The sequence below is a fragment of the Dryobates pubescens genome, chromosome 28 (assembly GCF_014839835.1).
Source record: "Dryobates pubescens isolate bDryPub1 chromosome 28, bDryPub1.pri, whole genome shotgun sequence".
In the NCBI taxonomy this organism is placed as follows: Eukaryota; Metazoa; Chordata; class Aves; order Piciformes; family Picidae; genus Dryobates; species Dryobates pubescens.
In genome coordinates, this window is record NC_071639.1 from 7,161,677 (window position 1) to 7,181,731 (window position 20,055).

Here is a 20,055-nt window from a genome sequence, read left to right on the forward strand (position 1 = left end):
TCACCTCAACACCTGGTACCTGGCTGGCATCAGACAGCCTTCAGAGGAGCTGCCTGCTGGGCGGTGATGAGGCACAGGCAGTACTTAGACATTCGTTGTCATGGCTGAAAGACCAGCCAGCTGTTAGATCTGCCTAAAGGGTCCTGCTAACAAAGAGGAATGAAGCAGACATCAGAAACTGTCCCACAGGCTAGCTAGCTGATTTGTTTCTTTTTCTGCTGTCTCCAGCTGTCAAGACCCTGTGTGAGAGATGCTTGATGAGATTATAGTCATTTTCCTTTCACAGAAGAGGGATATTGTGGACAAGTCAGAGCTCCAGCAGGACTCTGTACTTTGGTTGATGCTGTCTGGGGGCAGACAGGGACCACACAGGCCTCCAGAAAGTCAATTGCCACTTAGTGGAAGTCGGACAGGAAGGTTTCTCACTTGCTGGTGAGGCTAGAAATACACAGCTACTGTGCCAGCCCTGTCATGGGTGACAGCCATGTGACTTTGCCCACAAGGAGCTGTCCTGGCAGCTCCCAATGCTAGATATGGGTGGAGGAGCTGACTACCACCAGTGCATGCAACCATGGGCTTTCTGTGTTCCTGCCTTCTTCTGGGAAATAAGGGGATGGATGACTTGCCAGGTTTGGGGCAAACAAAAACGTTTTAAGTAATTTGGAGATGTTAAATGAACAATCAATTCCAGTGCTTGCAAAGCCAAGCCCTTAACACCAAGGTCCCACATGATGTGCTCCTGAGGGTGTGAGGTGACGGGAATCTAAAGGATAAATCAATGTGTTGAGCATATAATGTATGAAATAACAGTAGCTGAAACTTCAACAGGCATTTCCTGTGGCTGGAGCTTTTTGTTATAAAGAAAGGAAAAAAAACCAACTCTAATGAAATAATTTAATTCTTCATCACAGTTTCTTCATAAATTAAATCATAAGCCATAGCTGATTAGCACTGTTAGTTAGCTACAGTGCTGAAAGGAGAAAGATGTAGCACAGGCAGGGAAGGGAACCTCTTCTGAGAAGCAGCAACAGCAGATCACCTTTTGTCTTCCCTAGTTTGCTCTGTGGTATTTGATTTAGCTTCTGCATCACAAGGGGTTCAACTAGATGATCTTTAAGGTCTCCTCTAACCTAAAGCATTCTATGATCATATTTGAAAGGTCATGGAGAGTGGGAGAGAGGGGATCACCTCAATGCTCAAAAGCATATAAAGGGTTGGTGTCAAGAGTGTGGAGCCAGTCTTAATTTCACAGAATCACCGAGGTTGGAAGAGACCTCAAAGATCATCAAGTCCAACCTGCCACCACAGACCTCGTGACTAAACCATGGCACCAAGTGCCACATCCAATCCCCTCTTGAACACCTCCAGGGATGGCGACTCCACCACCTCCCTGGGCAGCACATTCCAATGGCGAATTAGTAGCAGGACAAGGAGTAATGGGCACAAACTGGGACACAGAAGCTCCCTCTGAACATGAGGAAAAACTTCTTTACTTTAAGGGTGCTGGAGCACTGGAACAGGCTGCCCAGAGAGGTTTTGGAGTCTCTCTGGAGATACTTAAAACGTGTCTGGAGTCTCTCCTACGCAACCTACTCTGAGTGAGCCTGCTTTAGCAGGGCAGTTGGGCTGGATGATTACCAGAAGACCATTCCAACCCTTCCTATTCTGTGATGCTCTCTTAGCAAAGTGCTAGCAAGGGATGTGTCTAATGATCAGCCTTGGTTTCTGGAAGAAATGCAGCCACCCCTCATTTATTTCTGTGACACACTGACAAATGATTTCATTCAGGGCAAAAGAAAAAAAATCATTCTTACTAAAGCACTTTCAGTTGTGGCAACCCTAAATAATGCAGGAAACATGAGATGGTCTATGAAAAGGACCTCTGAGTATCATCCTTTTGGCTGCCACAGCGACTTCCTTAGCTAGGGGATCACAGTATGCAACTAGTATGCACAAAATGCTTTCCCCCCCTCCCCCCATTATTCTGTTACTTGTGTGTTGGGCTTGTGTCACAAAGTATATTTAGAATGCATTAATTGTTTGATTCTGAGTTCTCTCATTTGCCTAGGAAATGCTGAAAGCAATTAGGTTTTATTTAGCTTTTGACGTATTTTTGTGCCATCCATGGCTCTAGAGCAACTTAATCTTCTAAATGTATGTTGTTTAAAATGAGTAACAGATACCCAGGGTGTAAATGAAAACCTGGCCCTCTGCTGACCTCTCATCATTTGTTCTAAGGAGACTTTGTCAACTTAATTAAATTAAAATATTAGTATGAAAGACTGGTAGTGACAGAGGAAAAATAGGCTGCTGGCTTTGGCTGTGTATAAACACTTTATTAGGGACTCAGTGACTGGCAATTTTGTGTTTATACCAACTTTGCATCAAAGCAAGACATTTGTTTCTTTAAAAATAACCCATTCTGCCAAAAATGGAATGTTCCCTTGGAGATTAAAACATGGGAGAGAAAATAACCATCAACTGACATGTGTAACATCTGAGAGAGGGATTTTGGACATGAAAGCGTTGTGTTAACTTGTTCATTGGACTAACTCACAACATGTGCCACCATCCATGTAGCTTTGCCTGGCTAGTTAAAGAGGATTCATAGACTTTGAGGTATACTTTTCATGTCATGGTACTGCAGGAAGTTTTTCCATAGGGCCATGAGGATGAGCAGAGGGCTGGAGCACCTCTCCTATGAGGACAGACTGAAAGAGCTGGGGCTGTTCAGTCTGGAGAAGAGAAGGCTCCCAGGTGACCTTATTGTGGCCTTCCAGTATCTGAAGGGGGCTACAAGAAGGCTGGGGAGGGACTGCTCAGGATATCAGGTAGTGATAGGACTAGGGGGAATGGAATGAAGCTGGAAGTGGGGAGATGCAGACTGGATGTGAGGAGGCAGTTCTTCACCATGAGAGTGGTGAAGCCCTGGGATGGGTTGTCCAGGGAGGTGGTTGAGGCCCCGTCCCTGGAGGTGTTTAAGCCCAGGCTGGATGAGGCTCTGGCCAGCCTGCTGTAGTGTGGGGTGTCCCTGCCCATGGCAGGGGGGTTGGAACTAGATGATCCTTGTGTTCTCTTCCAACCCTGACTGATTCTATGATCTATTTTTCTAGTTTAATCTGCCAAAAAAATTCTTCTGCACTGTTTTATAACAGCGTCATATCAATGTGGCCAGGACAAAAAAGCACTAGTAAAAATAACTTGTTAGCTGGGGGGGACACCAACATAGTTTATAATGAAAGAATTGAAACCAGGCCATTATAAAGTGTTCATCTCCAGTCCTACTTTTTAGTCTATATATTAGCCTGTCAAGAGTTAAAACATTCATCTGATTCCTGTGAAGGTATTGGAACTCTTGAGGGGATTGGGCAGCTGGCAGGGGGTAGCTGTAGGTGAGACTGGTCTCCTGGTTTTTTTCTGTAGTGGGAGAGACTCCATCTTTAGCTTAATCTCTTCTGTGAAGTCGTTTAATTCTGTTATCTCCCTGTGCTGATCATCAAGGGAGCTCTGAGGAGCTTAGTTACTGTGTACACCCTTTGTGGAGCATTTCCCCATCTCAGTCAGGCAGAGCTATGGCTGCTATGTGGTGTGTCTGTGCCGAGGTAACCACTCTGGAGTATGAGCTGTGCAGCCCAGCTGCATGTGGTCATGACCTGAAGGCTAAAACATGGGAAAGCAATCGTGCCATGCTTTCAGAAATGTCTGAGGACAGCAGGCTTCCTCTGGGTGGGGGGAGGCAGGGGATGATGTTTTCTGTCCTAAGAAGCTAATAATTTGCCTGCATTTCCATTTGTGAGGTGTGTCCTGGTGAGCTGGGAGGGAGGAGGAGGAAGAGGTTGCAGAAAACTTTGCCTGGCCTTTGCATCACCCTCACTCTTTTGCTTGACCTCTGTTTGGGAAGGTCTCTCTCCCTCATGGTGCTGGAGAGGTGTCACAAAGCAAGGCAAGTGAGCCAGGGGCTGCAGGTTAGGCAGGGCAATGCTCAGCAGTTAGCTGTTAGAAAAGGATTAAGCTCAGCCATTTCCAGTCATAAATTGTGTTCTCCAGCAGATCCTCTTGCCCCCTCAGCACTTCTGGAAACACCAGGAACAACCTGCATGCGCCTCAAGAGACATGACTCTGATGAATGAATTTAAATGGACCCTGCAAAGTGCAATGTTCCCGTTTCTTTGGGGTAGCATTTTGCATTTTCCCTCACCATCACAGCTGGGGCAGCATTCTCTGCAGAAAATAACCAGCATAAGGCAAGTCAGAGAGGCTATAGGGAGCTACTTTGTTTTATTGTAAAACTTTTCACAGCAGTGGCTCCTGGACACTTTGTATTGCTGCTGCTGGAACTTTTTTTCTGGCCTTTCACCTTTTTTGCTGGCACTGTCTGCAGGAAGGTACTGACTGGTAGGTTGTGCTTTTGCATTAAATACTGAAGTCCTGAAGCCTTGCTTTGCCTCCAACTGGTGGAGTTGTCCTGGCACCCCCCAGGAAACACTGGGGGATGATAAATTGTCTGTAGGGACCGAAAGAGTTGTGCTGACTGATGGTGAGATTTTTGATTTGATAAGTGCTTTGACCCTTTGGAGTATTTGTGCAGCTTCCCTGAGGATTGGCTGTTCCTGTCAGCTGAAAATTAGCTGCTGCTTTATATATGCTGAGGACATCATGTAGTTTTCCTAAAATCTTATAAATACTGTTGTGCCTCTGGATTTCAGTAATTTAAACCCACCCCAAAACCTTGAAATATGTCTATTTCCTCCGTGGTTCCCTTTCCTGGTACGTTCTGTATGTTTCAGAAGAGATGCTGATCTCATACTTAATGTTCCTATGTGCAGAAGGACCAGAAGCAGACTACTGGAAAAATACTGAGTTGATTTACCAGCAGCCTGAGGCTCGTATTTCCTGAGCATGAATGGCAGTGGAATTACAAACACTGTGCTTCAGATTGTGTGGCACTCAGTATTAATAACAAAGTCCATGCAATAGATGGGCAATAATGACAAAACAGTGCTGGTCCTGCTTTAATGTGCTTTCCTGATCCAGAGCTTCACTTCAGATTTCACTCAATTACATCATACTAATTACAACAGTAGTTATAAATTATTTAGAAATCAGTTCTAAAGTTCTCTCAATATTTTACAGAAATTTGTGTGTGTGTGTGTGGTAAGTCATATAAACAACATGATTCTACTGACAGTTGTTTGAGGTACATTAAAATAGTGCCTCATAAACTGAAGTACTTTCAGTGCTGGTCTGGAACTTCAAGTTTAAGCGGTGTGGCTTCTCCTTCCCTCCTTCCTGAAGCGTACCAAAGGAGTTTTGTGTTTGCCTCTGGTGTCAGGATATGACTGACACATAGCGCAGGGAGTAATGGATGTCAGCATAGTAAAATAGGAAAATACAGTGGCCAAGGAAATTACAGAAAGGAAGCAAGGTGAAGGAATGCATCTAGCAGAAAGAGTGAGTGTCATACCGGAGTCCTTTCTGCTGTCCTTTAGCAGTGGTGGTCTGCATCTATCTCTTTCAGGAGAGTGCATTTGTCAGCTTACAAGGCATTTGGGACATAAAGCCATTTTGGAAGAATAACTGAGCAAAAATAAGCTGCAAAGGGTTTTCAGTGCTTTACACATTTTGCTTTGGTTGAGCTTTGTGCAGCTCCCAAACCGAGCTGTAAGCCAGCTTTTGAAAATCCCCCAAATGCCCTGATCGTTCTTCAGGTTGGGATTGCTGCAGCGGTTTCTTGACCTGAGTAATGGGTTCTCCTGGAAGAAAAAACAGAAGAACTTACAGTGTTAAATGTAGCTTTACAGAAACTTGGAGTAGAAATAACACCTTCCACTAGAGCCTCAGGCTTGCATCCCAAGGCTTCAAGAGTACAGCCCATAACTTCATAACTGAAGAGGAAGTAGATACCCAGCATTGACTTTATGGCTGAAGAGTAAATAGGTGCTTAACAATGACTTCCTTTGGAGAATTTCTTGGCCACCCTGATGATAATATTGGTCAAGAGCTTGAAAAATGTCTGAGCTGGGAACACAATCAGCATTTTACTGTACCTGATTACTGAGATTTACTGAGCTTTCACATTTATTTATGGCACGTTAATTTCTAGAGCACCTCAAGTCAATGTACTCATTGTTTGTGATCCTTTCTCCACTTCACCCTTGATCTGTTCAGGTTCTCTCGTTTAAGATTTGTTCTGTTTAAAACTATACAATATTTAGTTTGGGGTTTTTTTTTTTGTGGGGTGGGAAAAGAGGACCCTCACCAATTTCCTTTATTTTTAAGCCAGGAGCTAGCTGAATAAAAGCCAAAGCCTACTCTCCCTGGTTAGAAAGAATCAGGATATGAAACATGTCTCATTCTGTATGCTGAGAGCTTTGTTGAGTATCTCCTGGGGTCTGGTAGTGTCTCTTCAGGAGCTGTCTGCATAGCTGTGCACACTTAACTGTCACCTTAAAATGAGGAGAGAGTTAGATGCAACCAAAAAAAATGCTGTAGCTGCTCCAGTGAGCATGAAGGAATATGGAAAAGCTACCTGTTGTGTTGCTCCAAAAGATGGAATATGACAGAAAGGAAAAATAAGGGCACTGAATTGCTATTCTCAGGTTCCACCACTTGTTGAAATGAGCTGTCTTAGAGCACCCACCTGAAACTAAACCAGCAGTTAGCCACAGTCTTTTTGAGATTTGCCAGAACTACGTGGATGCTTTTATTTTTTTCCTAACCTGATGTCCCACCTAAACCCAGTAAAAGCTGCACTAAATAGTACCCAGGTGCAGCTTAGGTGTCTCTTCCTACTTCTCATGCGTTAAGAGTAAAGAATGCAAGTTGAGAGTTTTCAAACCATCTTAATCAAGAAGGATCATCCACTCATGGTAAAACATATTGCTGCATGCAGAAAACTTCTCAGCAGACATGCCTGGGAATTTTTCTGATTAACAAAATGCAGTACATCAAAATGTTCTGACAGGTTGTGTTGCTATCAGCAGATGTTTCGGTGGAGCACAATGTGGGGGGACTTAATTACAGCTTGTGGCTGATGCCTTGCTGCAGGAACAGCTCTGCTTCCACTTTTTTTTTCCTCCCAGAAACATAATAGAAAGAATAAAAGGGCTACTTCCAACTGTGCCATAACATGGTAGCTTTTCAAAACCTTGAAATATTTCATTTGGGGTTTTGTGGCAAGCTTTTTTTACCAGCTCTGTCTTAAGTTATGTGTTTTAGTCTGGGTAATTGGGAAATGAGATAAAATGACTTCAGCTGGAAGTCAGTAGCCTGTGCAGGAATTGGGCCTCTACAACCATTACAAATGTTTCTCTCCTTTGGAGGAATCAATCTGCAATCACCTGCATCAGAGGACTTGCGTGAGTGCCAGTCACTTGCACCTTTATGGTCAGCTAGGGGAGCCTGATCTGATGATCTCTTTCCTTTTGCTCTACAAAGTTCTCCCTTGAGTCAACACTCAGATAAACTGAGTCACTTCGTTGCTTTATGGCCCAGGAAAAAGAAAAGCTATGGCATAGCTAGGAGGAGTGTTTGACAAATGCTATGGCACTTCAGAAACAGGACTATCTGAGTCTCCCTATCAATAGGCAATATGCTGGGTTTATTTTTGGTAGCACTCAAGTGAGTTCCAGCAGTGCCTTCAGCTCAAGGCCAGGCAGTCAAAGGTGTCACACAGTTAAAGGATGTGACATTTAAGTAGAACACAAAGGTGCTCTTTATCTTCAGCTTTTACTCTGCTGTTAAAGTTTAATGACATGTTTTTAGGTTGTGTGTGTGGCAGAAACCTCAGAATAACCTGTTCATATAGCTAGTAGGGAAACTAATGGAATCTGAATTTCATTGTGTTGGTTGAACTTCAGCTACAGGTACTTGACCTTTTGAAGAACAAATTTTAGTACAACTGAGGACTTCCACCATGAACTGAAGATGAAGTTTCTTGCTTTGTTTTGTTGGTTTGGGGTGGGTTTTATAATCATGGAATCACAGAGTCAGTCAGGGTCAGAAGGGACCACAAGGATCATCTAGTTCCAACCCCCCTGCCATGGGCAGGGACACCTCACACTAGATCAGGCTGGCCAGAGCTTCATGTCACGTTTCACCTGGGGAAGAATATCTGAGTTTCATGTTTGTGCAAGTGTGGTTTGTCTGCTTATGTGTAAAAGTAACATTAATTGTTTTCCATATATATGTGTGTGGGGGCTATGCTGTTCACAGCTTGAAAACAAAGAAGACATTCCAGTACCTGATAAGTGTATTTCTGTCAAAGATTCATGATGATAATATGCTGGTTTAGTATCTCCTTATTCACTTGCGTGCTCCAGAAAGTTGGTGAGCTTTGATTTCAGGGGGTTTGCTGACTATTGCTGCTGGAGGTTTCAAGGGAAAACCCCCCCAGCTTTTTCTCATAAAATTTTAGGAGATTTTTCATCCTGAATCTCAACCAGCATTAGTTTTCTAGCGGGCATTTATCGATAAATATGCTTTTTCCTACTCTCAGCGAGAGCCTGAGATTAATTTCGCTGTGAAATATCTTTAGGTCTTAATTAAAACTGAAGTTACTGATCCTGGCAAGTGTGCCTGGACAGACAATGCCCACATATCCTACTTTATTTAATTCTCAGGTGTTAAGGAGGATTTAGTGCATATAGTTCTTTCAACTTAAAGCCTGTGCTGTATATATGCAGTATTTCAAGTTAAACCAATTGCACTATAGAAGGAATAATTAGACTTTAAGTGTGCTGTGTTAAATACAGGGAAAATAGAGGACATATGAGAATGTCTTCCTCTACTCAGTGGGTTTTGTAATGTCTTTAAATGTGAACAGATGTTAGTCAGTTAGAGGGTAGAAAGGCTCTGCAGAGGGACCTTGACCGACTGGACAGATGGGCAGAGTCCAATGGGATGGCATTTAATAAGTCTAAGTGCCGGGTGCTGCACTTTGGCCACGGCAACCCCATGCAGAGCTACAGGCTGGGGTCAGAGTGGCTGGAGAGCTGCCAAACGGAGAGGGACCTGGGGGTGCTGATTGACACCCGCCTAAACATGAGCCAGCAGTGTGCCCAGGTGGCCAAGAAGGCCAATGGCATCCTGGCCTGTATTAGGAATAGTGTGGCCAGCAGGAGCAGGGAGGTCATTGTGCCCCTGTACTCTGCATTGGTTAGGCCACACCTTGAGTACTGTGTCCAGTTCTGGGCCCCTCAGTTTAGGAAGGACATCGAGACACTTGAACGTGTCCAGAGAAGGGCAACAAGGCTGGTGAGAGGCCTTGAGCACAAGCCCTATGAGGAGAGGCTGAGGGAGCTGGGATTGTTTAGCCTGGAGAAGAGAAGGATCAGAGGCGACCTCATTGCCCTCTACAACTACCTGAAGGGTGGTTGTAGCCAGGTGGGGGTTGGTCTCTTCTCCCAGGCAACCAGCACCAGAACAAGGGGACACAGTCTCAAGTTGTGTCAGGGGAGGTTTAGACTCGAGGTGAGGAAAAAGTTCTTCACTGAGCGAGTCATTCGTCATTGGAATGGGCTGCCCAGGGAGGTGGTGGAGTCGCCGTCCCTGGAGGTGTTCAAGGGGAGATTGGACGTGGCGCTTGGTGCTATGATCTAGTTGTGAGGTCTGTTGGAACAGGTTGGACTTGATGATCCTTGGGGTCTCTTCCAACCTTAGTTACTGTGATACTGTGATACTGTGATATGGTACAGTGAAACTCTGCCACAGTGATACATGTGATGGAGCTGTTCCTGAGCTAAAGGACTGGCTTGTTGCAAGGTGCAATTTTTAAGCCAAAGCAGCAGTGGCCCCAAGTAACTTGAGGTCCTGTGGTCAAGTCATAGATGGCTGCCACAGCATGATTTCTTATGCAGATATTCAGAACATTTTCATTATCTTCTCTTGATAACAGTCTATCTACTACCTCCTCCATTTTATTAGCAATGCCTTCTAGATGCTCATGGTTGTTTTTTCTTCTGTATTTCTCTTCCCACCCCTTTAGTGGCATCGGTCGAAACTGGCCGTGGGCCTCCGGCGGCAGCAGCATCTTGGCAGAATTTGGGACCTTGCATCTGGAGTTCGTTCATTTGAGTCACCTCTCTGGAAACCCTGTCTTTGCTGAAAAGGTTAGATTGCTCAGTCAAAATGGTGTTGCAAGAGACAAATCACCTCTTGGGAGACTTTGGCTTTTCCTCAGTACAATTTGTCACAGGAGGCAGATATTTTCTAGGTGATTCCCTAATCACCTTGGTGTGGTTTTGTATTACGAAGTCCAAAATCTGTTCCAAAGGCATTGTGGTACAACTCTTCTCCCCAGGCAACCAGCACCAGAACAAGAAGACACAGTCTCAAGCTGTGCCAGGCTAGGTTCAGACTGGATGTTAGGAGGAAATTCTGCACAGAGAGAGTGATTGCCCATTGGAATGGGCTGTCTGGGGAAGTGGTGGAGTCACCATCATTGGAAGTGTTCAGGAGGAGACTTGATAGGGTGCTTGGTGCCATGGGTTAGTTGATTAGGTGGTGTTGGATGATAAGTTGGACACGACAATCTTGAAGATCTCTTCCAACCTGGTTTGTTCTATTCTGTTCTGTTCTACTTACCCAGCCCCATAAACCCTGTAATTTCTGTTTATGCTCTAGATTAGTATCCCATTAAACAGTCAGACCATAGAGTTTTCCTCAGTACTTCTCCTGAACGTGGTGAAAACAATAATTGACATGATGTTGGGGATCTTCTGTGATGACCATGCAAAGCAAAGCACCACAGCTACCCTGTGTGGTTTCAAGCAGTTTAATCTCAGAAATGCTGGCTGATGTCACTGCTGTCAGTGAGGTCAGAAAGCCCTTCCCTTGCACTCACCTTTAAGAAATACTTTTTGAATGTTCTTTTGGGGGTCAGCTGAAAAAGCAGGATATCAACTTTTGACAAAGTAGTTGTTGTGCTCAGTGACTCTTCCCAGGTTGGGGAACAGCTTCTGGATACCTTTTATTATGCAAGTCATGGAAAGCAACTCCTCTTCTCCCTCCCTCAATTCCCACCTAAGCAATTTTGCTTGGCTTTTTGATGTGTAGCCAGGGAGTCCTATTCTTTATAATGCACTGGATCATTTATCTTCATTTCTCTTTTCTTCCTCATTTAAACTTCCACTTGTTTTAATTTTGTATTCGGACTACAAATGCCCCACGTTAGCTAAAACTTGGATGATCTGTTAATAATCTCATTAATACTGCTGCTCCAGATGTTTAGCAGTGAATTTAAAAGCAGTGGTCAAATCCCAGATGAATGGAAGTTGTACCAAACCTTAAGGACCGAGTCACTTTGCTGCAACAGTATGGGCAGCGCTGGGATAAATTCTGTGAAACACATTTCTAGTGGTTTTAATGTGTTTAGGAGTGAACTTGAAAGCAATTTCTCTTGAACAAATCTAAACTGGAGGTGGGGAAACAAACTTACTGGGTAACTCAATTATTTTGGGCATTGATGGTAATTTAATGTATAGCATCTGTTGTATTAAGAGACCATCAAAGTGTGATAAAAGTGCACAAGTTAAAAATCCTAGCCTGTGGTTCTCTCCCAAAGTGACATCGAGCTATAGCTGCAAGAAATCTGTTCATGTAAGCTGCTCTTCAAACCCTCTTGAGGTGGTGATTCCACAGCCCTCCAAGGCAAGCCAGTCCAGGGCTGGTATGCTTGATAAAGAAGAAGAAACAGTGAAGTAAGCTTTGCCTGGAAGTATTCGTGGAAGAATTCATGAAATGAGGTCTAGGACTCGTTGCAGTCTGCATTTGGGTGATGGCTGTGAGCAGTGCAGTGTCAGGATGCAGAAGGCAGTTTGTGTACCACAGCAGAGATCCTTCTGTGGCTTGGTGTGAGCTAATTTAGCTCTGCAGCTAATTGACTTGCTCTCTAGGCATTCAAGGTGTTGTAATGAAGCTGTCAGTGTCTTGTTATGATTTCTGGTCTGTGGTGCTCAGTATCTTCATTGTCCCAAGTTGCTACGTTGGCATTGGATTGTGCTGCTGAATGACTCCAGCTGCAGCACATCTGGACTGAGCCTCTCATGTGTAGCAGGCTCCTTAACAGTGCTGGCAGGTGCGTGGGCTCCTGGTAGGCAAGCTGCTTGTATGAAGCTCTCCTTTCCAGGCAGCAATGCTTTACAATTCACTTCTGCATCTGAACTAGGTGATTGGCTTAGTGTTGAATACTATTGCTGATTTGATTATATGAGGAGTATAATGCTGAAGTAGCTGAGTTTAGTTAATGCAACTCATCCCCATGAGTTTCAGCATCATCTGGAGGGGCAAGATACTCCATGTGGCAAGTCCTGAACTTTAGAGCTTGCTTCTGTTGTGATGTTTCATTACCGACGCTCGACACAGATCCTCTGGAGCTCCTGAGGAGCTTGTTTGTGTGGCGAGAGCAGCTTAGAGGATCTTTATTAATTGTAACGTGGTTGCACAGAGGTATTCAGGTTTGTGTGTTGAATAAGATGATTCTTTTGTTTTTAGGGATATTTACACTTTTTGGTTTATGTACTGATCCTGTTTTATCTGAGGGAGAGAATGGCTCAGTGCTCTGTGTCTTGTGCCCTTCCAACAGGTGATGAACATTCGGAAAGTTCTGACTCGACTGGATAAGCCAGAAGGCCTTTACCCCAACTACCTGAATCCCAGCAGTGGCCAGTGGGGCCAGCGTAAGTAGATCACTGCTTCGGTGCTGTGAGCTATCCATCAGTCTGCTGTTTGCAGTTATTGACTACTTTCAGTCACTGTTGTCTGGGGTTTGGCTCTATAGGACTTCTACAAAGCGTAAAACCTCTCGTTATATCTGAGGCTCTATACGATGTAAGAAATAGTACAAATATGAAGATAATAACCCAAATATGAAGATAATAACCCCTCCTTGCTATAGTTTAATGTGCTTTCCTCTGATGTTTCAGTATGGCTTGTGCAAGCAGGGAAATGTCTGAATATGTATCATTTTGGAAAGGAATTTGTAGACTACAAAAGACTTCTATTCAGAAATCTAAAGTGCTCTCTGAAGTAGCTGTTTAAGGAAACATTATCAGCTTGCCTGAATCAAATTCCATATTTTTAGAGTGGTGTGGCTCCACTGAAGATAAAAAAACATGAAAATAAGTCTTTCAAGTTACTGCCAGCTGTGATTTCTGTTAAAGTTTCATGGGGGCAACTGAGGATACAAACTAAACAGAACTGTGTCGTGGCATAAATCCCCCTGGAACCGTTGTTGGAGACGCCAAAGTTGGACGGGAAAGAGCATTAATAGAAGTTTGATGTATGTGAACTTCTTAGCCTCCTCCTGATGACCAAACCTTTGCTGTTTGTATATTTGCCTTCTCCAATCTCCAGAACGTGTTCAAAGCCACCATAGTGTGCACAATCACAGTTCTTGAGACCTTGCTTCTTGTTTTCACTTTTCCTCCTTAGGTGCAGGCTGCCAGCACACGTGACTCATTGCTCTTGTGGTTTTTTTTCCCTCTCTACATTACTGAAAGAAAACAATCACAGTGTACTGTCTTGGTCTGAAAACACCAAGATAGTCCTGTAGACTCTCAGGCAATACAAGAGAGGGAAAGGTTCTGGAGAAGTTTTTCAATGTAACAGTTTGATTAGGATGCAGCTAAGGTGGGAGTGTAGTTCTGGAGTTCTTGTGGGACTGGCCATAGTCTGGATAGATAAGATCATTTTCACAAAAGCAAAGAACAAGCGTTCTAGTGAATAAAACCTATTTTTAAATGCTTTGTGTCACACTCCCAGTTAAAAAGATGTCCAAAAAGGTGGGGCTGTTCAGTTGTATTGTCCCATCAATGCTAAGGCCATTTCCCTTTGTGAATTGGAAGTGTGCCCATCACTTTAGAAAGCCCTCTAGTCGTCTGATCTCTGAGGCTTCCTCCGGGTCACGGTGCTACAAGGTCTGTGTCAGCTCAGCTTGCATAACCATCGACTGCTGCTGACATGTTGGGCTGAACTCTAGCATATATATACAGACCTCAGAGATGTGTGCCCTCTTGATACCCATGTGAGCTTAGCACAGCTTTGTAAAGCATTGAACCCTCCCACTGGAAGTGTTTGGTTTGAAGGCCACCTGGGCATCTGAGGTAGGTCCAGTTACCTCCTTTCATAGCTTCAGTTAGCCACAGAAACTCAGCTTTTTGGTGAACTGCACTGAAGGCAGTTTCTTCTAGGGGCTGACACTATGAATGGCTCTGCCTTACTTATTTTAAAGCAGTCAAATCTTACTCTGCCTTGTTGTCTTGGCCGTTTCCTTATTTTTAATGTCATTGTGTCATGTACTCTTCCTTCACATTAAATGCCAGGGTTTTGTGAGTGTGCACAGGAAAACTTACAGCTTCAACCAGCTTTGTTTTCCTACAGCATGCAGTGTTGCCAAAGAAAGAGTAGTCTTCCTCTCTGGAGATACTTAAACTCACCTGGATGCCATTCCTGTGTGATCTGGTGTAGGTGATCCTGCTCTGGCAGGGGGGTTGGACTGGATGATTTCTCGAGGTCCCTTCCAGCCCCTGTGATTCTGTGAAATCGTTTCCTGCACGGATGGACGCAGAGGTTGATGCAGGTCAGCCCCTAGCATACTGAAGCAGCACAACAAATTCAATCTTGTTGCATCTTCCAACTCCGTTCCCTTCATTTATAGCCACTGGTTTTTATTTATTCCCCCCCCACCATGGCAGTAAATCAGCTTGGGAGATGTCTTATTTGAGATTGCCTTTCTGGGCTGGTTTCAGTTGATTACAACAGGAAGAAAAGAAAAGGGAAAAGAAAAGAAGCCCGAGACTCTTAATTGGTACAAGACAGAAGTATTCTCTCTGACACGTGATGGGGAGAGGGAAGAATCGTTTGTGAGGATTGCTTCTCTTAGCAATGCTGTAGCTGTGAAGGACGCTGCTGGATCACTGCCATTGTTCCTGTAAATTCATTTAGCCCTTGTTATTTTGACAGTAAACTGACAGTGATTTGCTGCAGCGTGCGTCAATTGGATTTGTCTGCTGCAATAATGTATATAATAACAGGGCTTATTATTGATGAAACCCTGCTTGTGCTATTTAGTTTGCAAATGTCAGAGGTTTCTATGGTAATTTATTTAGGAAACCATAAAGGTCATTTAAATGCTGCTGTTCAAAGATCAGCCTTCGATCACAGAAAATGTGCTCTCTCTCTCTCTTTTTTTTTCTCCTTAAGAAGCTTCTTTTCCTTTTGGATCCTGAACATTTAATTAAGTAAAAGGTGTAGTGCTTCCAGAAATTTCATATATCCTGCTCAAAAGTGGAGAGGGGGTGGGGAAAGAAGCCCTTTATCACCCAGGTTTGGTGCTGCGACGTGTTTGTTAGGCAGAGGGACAGGATGCGTTCGGAAAACTAAAGTACTCCACGGGGTTGTGGAGTTAAAAAACTGTTCCTGCAGTTTGGTTGGAGGAAAAAAAAGTGTGTTTTCTGCATTTGCATGGCTTTGCAACCTATGCAGAATGCAGAAGGAGGCTTTCCATGATGAGAAGATACTGAATAGTTGAAAAAGAAATTCTCTGTGTTCTTTTGAATTCCACCAACAGAGCCCTAACTTTGAAGCTAAGATCAGAGTTAGGTGTTGGGGAGTGGGAGCTCTGTACCACTAACCCCCTGCATCTCACTTCACAAGGCTGCATTACCCCAGGTGTCTTTTGCTTTTTTCTCATGTGCACAATTTTGTGGTGTGTGGCATGTTCTTTTTCCTTTACTTGTAGACTTACTGCATGATATATGCAACCACATCTCTGTCCTGGGCATCTCAGGTTAAATTAGCAGACCCCTTCCTCACTGTAAAATGGACAGTTACAAATGAGTAGCCCTGATAAAGCACTTCAGAATCCTTTCAGTGAAGAGTGGATAAATGCCAAATCCCTTAATGTTACCAGGCAGCACCAAACTGAAAAAGAACACCTCCAGCTAAGGTTCTCAGTTGAATGGAACTTAAATACTTTCCATATATATATATGTAGCTCTAGTTGTAGTATTTCATGGAAGCTGTGCTGAAATCATGATTGCTCATTATGCTTTCCCCTAGAATCTTTTCTCTTCCTGGACAGCAGGTGAGTACAAGTTCACCTCAGTGATGCAACCGACATGGAGCAGTCTGACTTGTGTTAGTGTTTCAGGGCCACATCTTGAACGGGTAGAGCTGAACAATCACAGCATCTGGAGCTCAAATCATTTCACACTGTAAGCGTCGGGCAAAATCAAGCAGTGTGAGAGCAATAATCCTCTGTAGATGTGGCAAAGTCTTTTTGTGCCTTCCAGAACCGCTGCTGAGTTCTGAGAGCAGCCAGATGTTCCAGAATGTAGGGTTCTTTTTAAACATATGGGTGTGCATTTGGAAATACCATTAAATAAGCTGAAATTCGACTCTGCAGTAAGCAGCTAAAACATTTTGTCCTTTTTTTTTTATGAAGTGACTTAAATGGAACAGCAGTGAATAATGGAGCAAATAAAAACAATGCCTGCATGTTAAGAGAGCAAAAAGCCTTTATCAAATTAGAGAGCACTCTCTGCTTCTTTGCCTTGGTTTCAGATTATAAAAGAACTTAGATGAACACATTTTCTTGTGGGCTAGACTACATGAATTAGATATTAAACATATAAATCCTGACTTCTTTGCCATGAACTCCTGTGGCATTTGTGGATATTAAATGCACTACAGTGCTTTAGCTTGATGAAAAAGTTAGCAATTTAAGAAATGATTCGCTATATATATAGCAGTTAAGCTTTTCCTGAGGTTCCAGGCTTCCATTTATTAAAGACTGTTGTAGGAGATCATTAAATGCACTGTTTCAAACTCTGGTTGTATTTTATTGCCCGGACTGCAGCTGAAATTGCTGTTCAATCTCTTTCTTCCCTTTCAAGATCACGTCTCCATTGGAGGGCTTGGGGATAGCTTTTATGAATATTTGCTCAAGGCATGGCTGATGTCAGACAAGACAGATGAAGAAGGCAAGAATATGTATTATGATGCTGTTCAGGTAAATAAAACATTGAAATCTTCCTTTCCATAATAATCTCATCTATAATAATCCAGCAGAGAGAGGCTCTGGGGACAGTGGGGGGAGATTTATGTCTTTGCTACCACAATGTGGGCTTTTTTTTTGAAAGAAAAGACTTCATCATCATCTTTTTGAAAGGGCTTCATCAAATATAAATGCTAGAGCAATACACACACTGTGGGAAAGGAAAGAGTCTTAAAGTATAGCAATACACTTGGTTCTCTCTGATACTGGAAGAGAGAAGTACAGCATATGCAACAGAAAAATATGCTTACAGGTAACTGTTGGATAAAAGTTCAGTTCTTCTTTCCTTGGTCTTCCCTAAATGTATTCCCTATGTTCATTTTCCTTATATCCAGGAGGGAATTCCTCTCTTGTGTTTTCACCTTTCATATTTCAGCCAGTGGTGTGTTTGGACTGTGGTCAACAGGTAGATAATGGTAAATGAAAACAGAGGGGTTTGCTGCAGGGTGACTTTTTGTTACACGAACGAGGCATGTGTTTGCCAGCTTCTGGGACACAGCCAGCTTTGCAAATTGGACTCAAGAGCAAGTTTTCGACTCATACTTAGCTATCTTTGTGGTATTTTATTTATGATCCTTCTGCTGTGTGGTTTGCTTTGTTATTGATGGCATTTCCTTACTACGCTGTTTGGGGAGAAATAATGGCTTTCTGACACCAGATTGAGGCTTGAGAAGTATTAAGTTTAAATTGATATTTAGAGGCTTTCCTGCCAGTCTTGGGCAGATGTCCTATTTACCCTGTTCTTTGCTTTCATAGATATCCTATTTTTTTATATATATATACTACTATTTCTTTTTCTCCCCCATCCTTTCATCTCTTTTGACTGGAAGCTCTTGAGGGCCAAACTTTTGTCTGTTATTAACTGTATATGTCTAAATTGCCTCTGTGGGCAAGGCTTCAAGATGCTGAACAATACCTGCTTGTTCTTGCATACCTCTGGAAATGTGCTGTCCCTAGGGAAGAGAGAAAAGTGTCCCTTGTCCTGGCAAGGACAAGAGGCGGTGGATATCAACTACAGCACAGGAGGTTCACCTCAATATGAGGAGGAACTTCTTTACTGTGAGGGTCACAGAGTACAGGAAGAGGCTCCCCAGAGAGGCTGTGGAGTCTCCTTCTCTGGAGACTTTCAAGACCCATCTGGATGTGTTCCGGTGCGACCTGTGTTAGATCCTATGGCCCTGCTCTGGCAGGGGCGTTGGACTCGATCTCCAGAGGTCCTTTCCAACCCCTAACACCCTGTGGGTAAGTGTCCTTTTCCTTCATATACCACAAAAAAATGTGGTGACTAAGGAAATACAGCCCTGGCTCATTTTGTCTTTAGAGAAGAAAGTCGTGTGTTTTTTTTGAGGGAGGGTTTGATTTCCTAGTGGTAATACATTTGATGACCAAGTATCCTTTGCTATGAAAATCCTGCCTTTAATTTTGTAAGTGCAGGTTTAGGTGCAGTCATCCTCATTTCCATCACTAATATGGTTTCACTTTCAGAGGAAAAGGTGGCTTTTAAATTTCATTGGAGTGCATTTGAGGCTATAACATAAGAGCAGCAACGCTGTAACAGCTCTACTATTAGGGTGGCAGCCAAAAAGAGTGAAGAGAGTGGCTGGTAATGTGATATCAATTCGTCTTACCATGGAAGGCATTCTGAACCACCTCCAAGCCTCTCCTAGTCTTCTGCTTTCAGTGCTTTAATACCACCAGGTTTTTCTTCAAAACACATTCTTACACGGGTAAGTGCTAGTGCATAAACACATCCAGTGAACAACCATGCTGCTGCTGGTGCAGCTCTTCTGGAAACCACTGCCTGTAGAATATTCCAAGTGTGGCATGACCATTGCACCTGTGAGTGAGTGCACTGCCTCTCATCCTGCTGGGGAGCAGCCCCTGGATTGATCCACGCTTCTGGTCAAGTACCATTTCCAGCACGTTCCGAGCGATGCCGTTCGTGTTAGCCAAAGGTGTCCCTGCCCATGACAGGGGGGTTGGAACTGGATGATCTTTAAGGTCCCTTCCAACCCAAACCATTCTATGAATCTGTGTTCTCTGTACTGAGAACTCTGTACCAAAGCTGAGAGTCTACATGCAGTATGTGGGGATAGAGCTCGATGTTGTAACGTGGCTTGTTCAGAAAGCAGCAGGCAAGTCTCACCAAAACTGCAGGCAGTTTGGGCTCCTTTGGGATGCCAGGTTCTTCACCAGCAACTAGCCTGTTTTGAAATCCATCCTGAGATTGGCTTTATTGCTATTGATCACTTACTTATCTAAATTAAAGCTCATTTAAGTGTCTGCACAAGCTGACACTAAGCCTGCCTGGTTTGGGCATTCTGAGCCTACTTTGTATTTTCTCAGATAAATTTCCCCCGATGCATTCAGAATCTTGTTAAGACTGTGTCAAAGGGAACTGCCTGATTATTTCTGGCCTTTCAGTCCAGCACATACCCACCAAATTCCAAGAGATGTGAAGGTTTGATGCCTAATTGAATATCTTCTCCTATCCAGAAACCACAAATGGAACTATGTGGGGAGCTCCAGTTCACTGTGTAAAGCTGAAATGTATTTAGATAAAGCTTTGGGATTCTCCCTTACATTGTTCTGTAACTCATATAAAATAAGAGAGTTTTTTCCTGTTAGGATTTTTGTAGCACCTATAGAGTGCTTTATGGCTTAAGTTAAAAGCAGTAACTATCATGTCAAACCAGATTTAAAAACTTGTTCTGCTTGCCATGAATAAGATGTCTGTTTGGCTGGTGCCACTTAAAGAAGAGTTTATTTCTGATGGGGAAAAGGGACAGAGAGAGTCTTGTTTCGAGTACCAGAACATAAGATGAATGTATATTTATAAGGCCATCAGAGGATTCATAAACTCTAGAATTTGCACAAAAAGACAAGCAAATGTATTTTTAATGTAAGTTATTTTTCTCCTTTGAAAAGCAATGCATGTAATGTCCTGTTTCATATCATACAGGAAGTAAGAGATCATCTGCAATTGGTTTCGGTGGATA

At 43.4% G+C, this 20,055-nt stretch overlaps 1 protein-coding gene across 1 annotated transcript in view; it reads left to right on the forward strand.

Annotated features, from left to right (window-relative positions):
* Window positions 1-20,055, forward strand: part of MAN1A1 (mannosidase alpha class 1A member 1) — a 134,728-nt gene that overhangs the window by 97,098 nt on the left and 17,575 nt on the right. Inside the window, exons 6-8 of the mRNA XM_054174003.1 lie at window positions 9,986-10,109; window positions 12,584-12,677; window positions 16,896-17,011. Coding sequence (XP_054029978.1) covers window positions 9,986-10,109; window positions 12,584-12,677; window positions 16,896-17,011 — 334 coding nt within the window. The remainder of the gene's footprint in view (window positions 1-9,985; window positions 10,110-12,583; window positions 12,678-16,895; window positions 17,012-20,055) is intronic.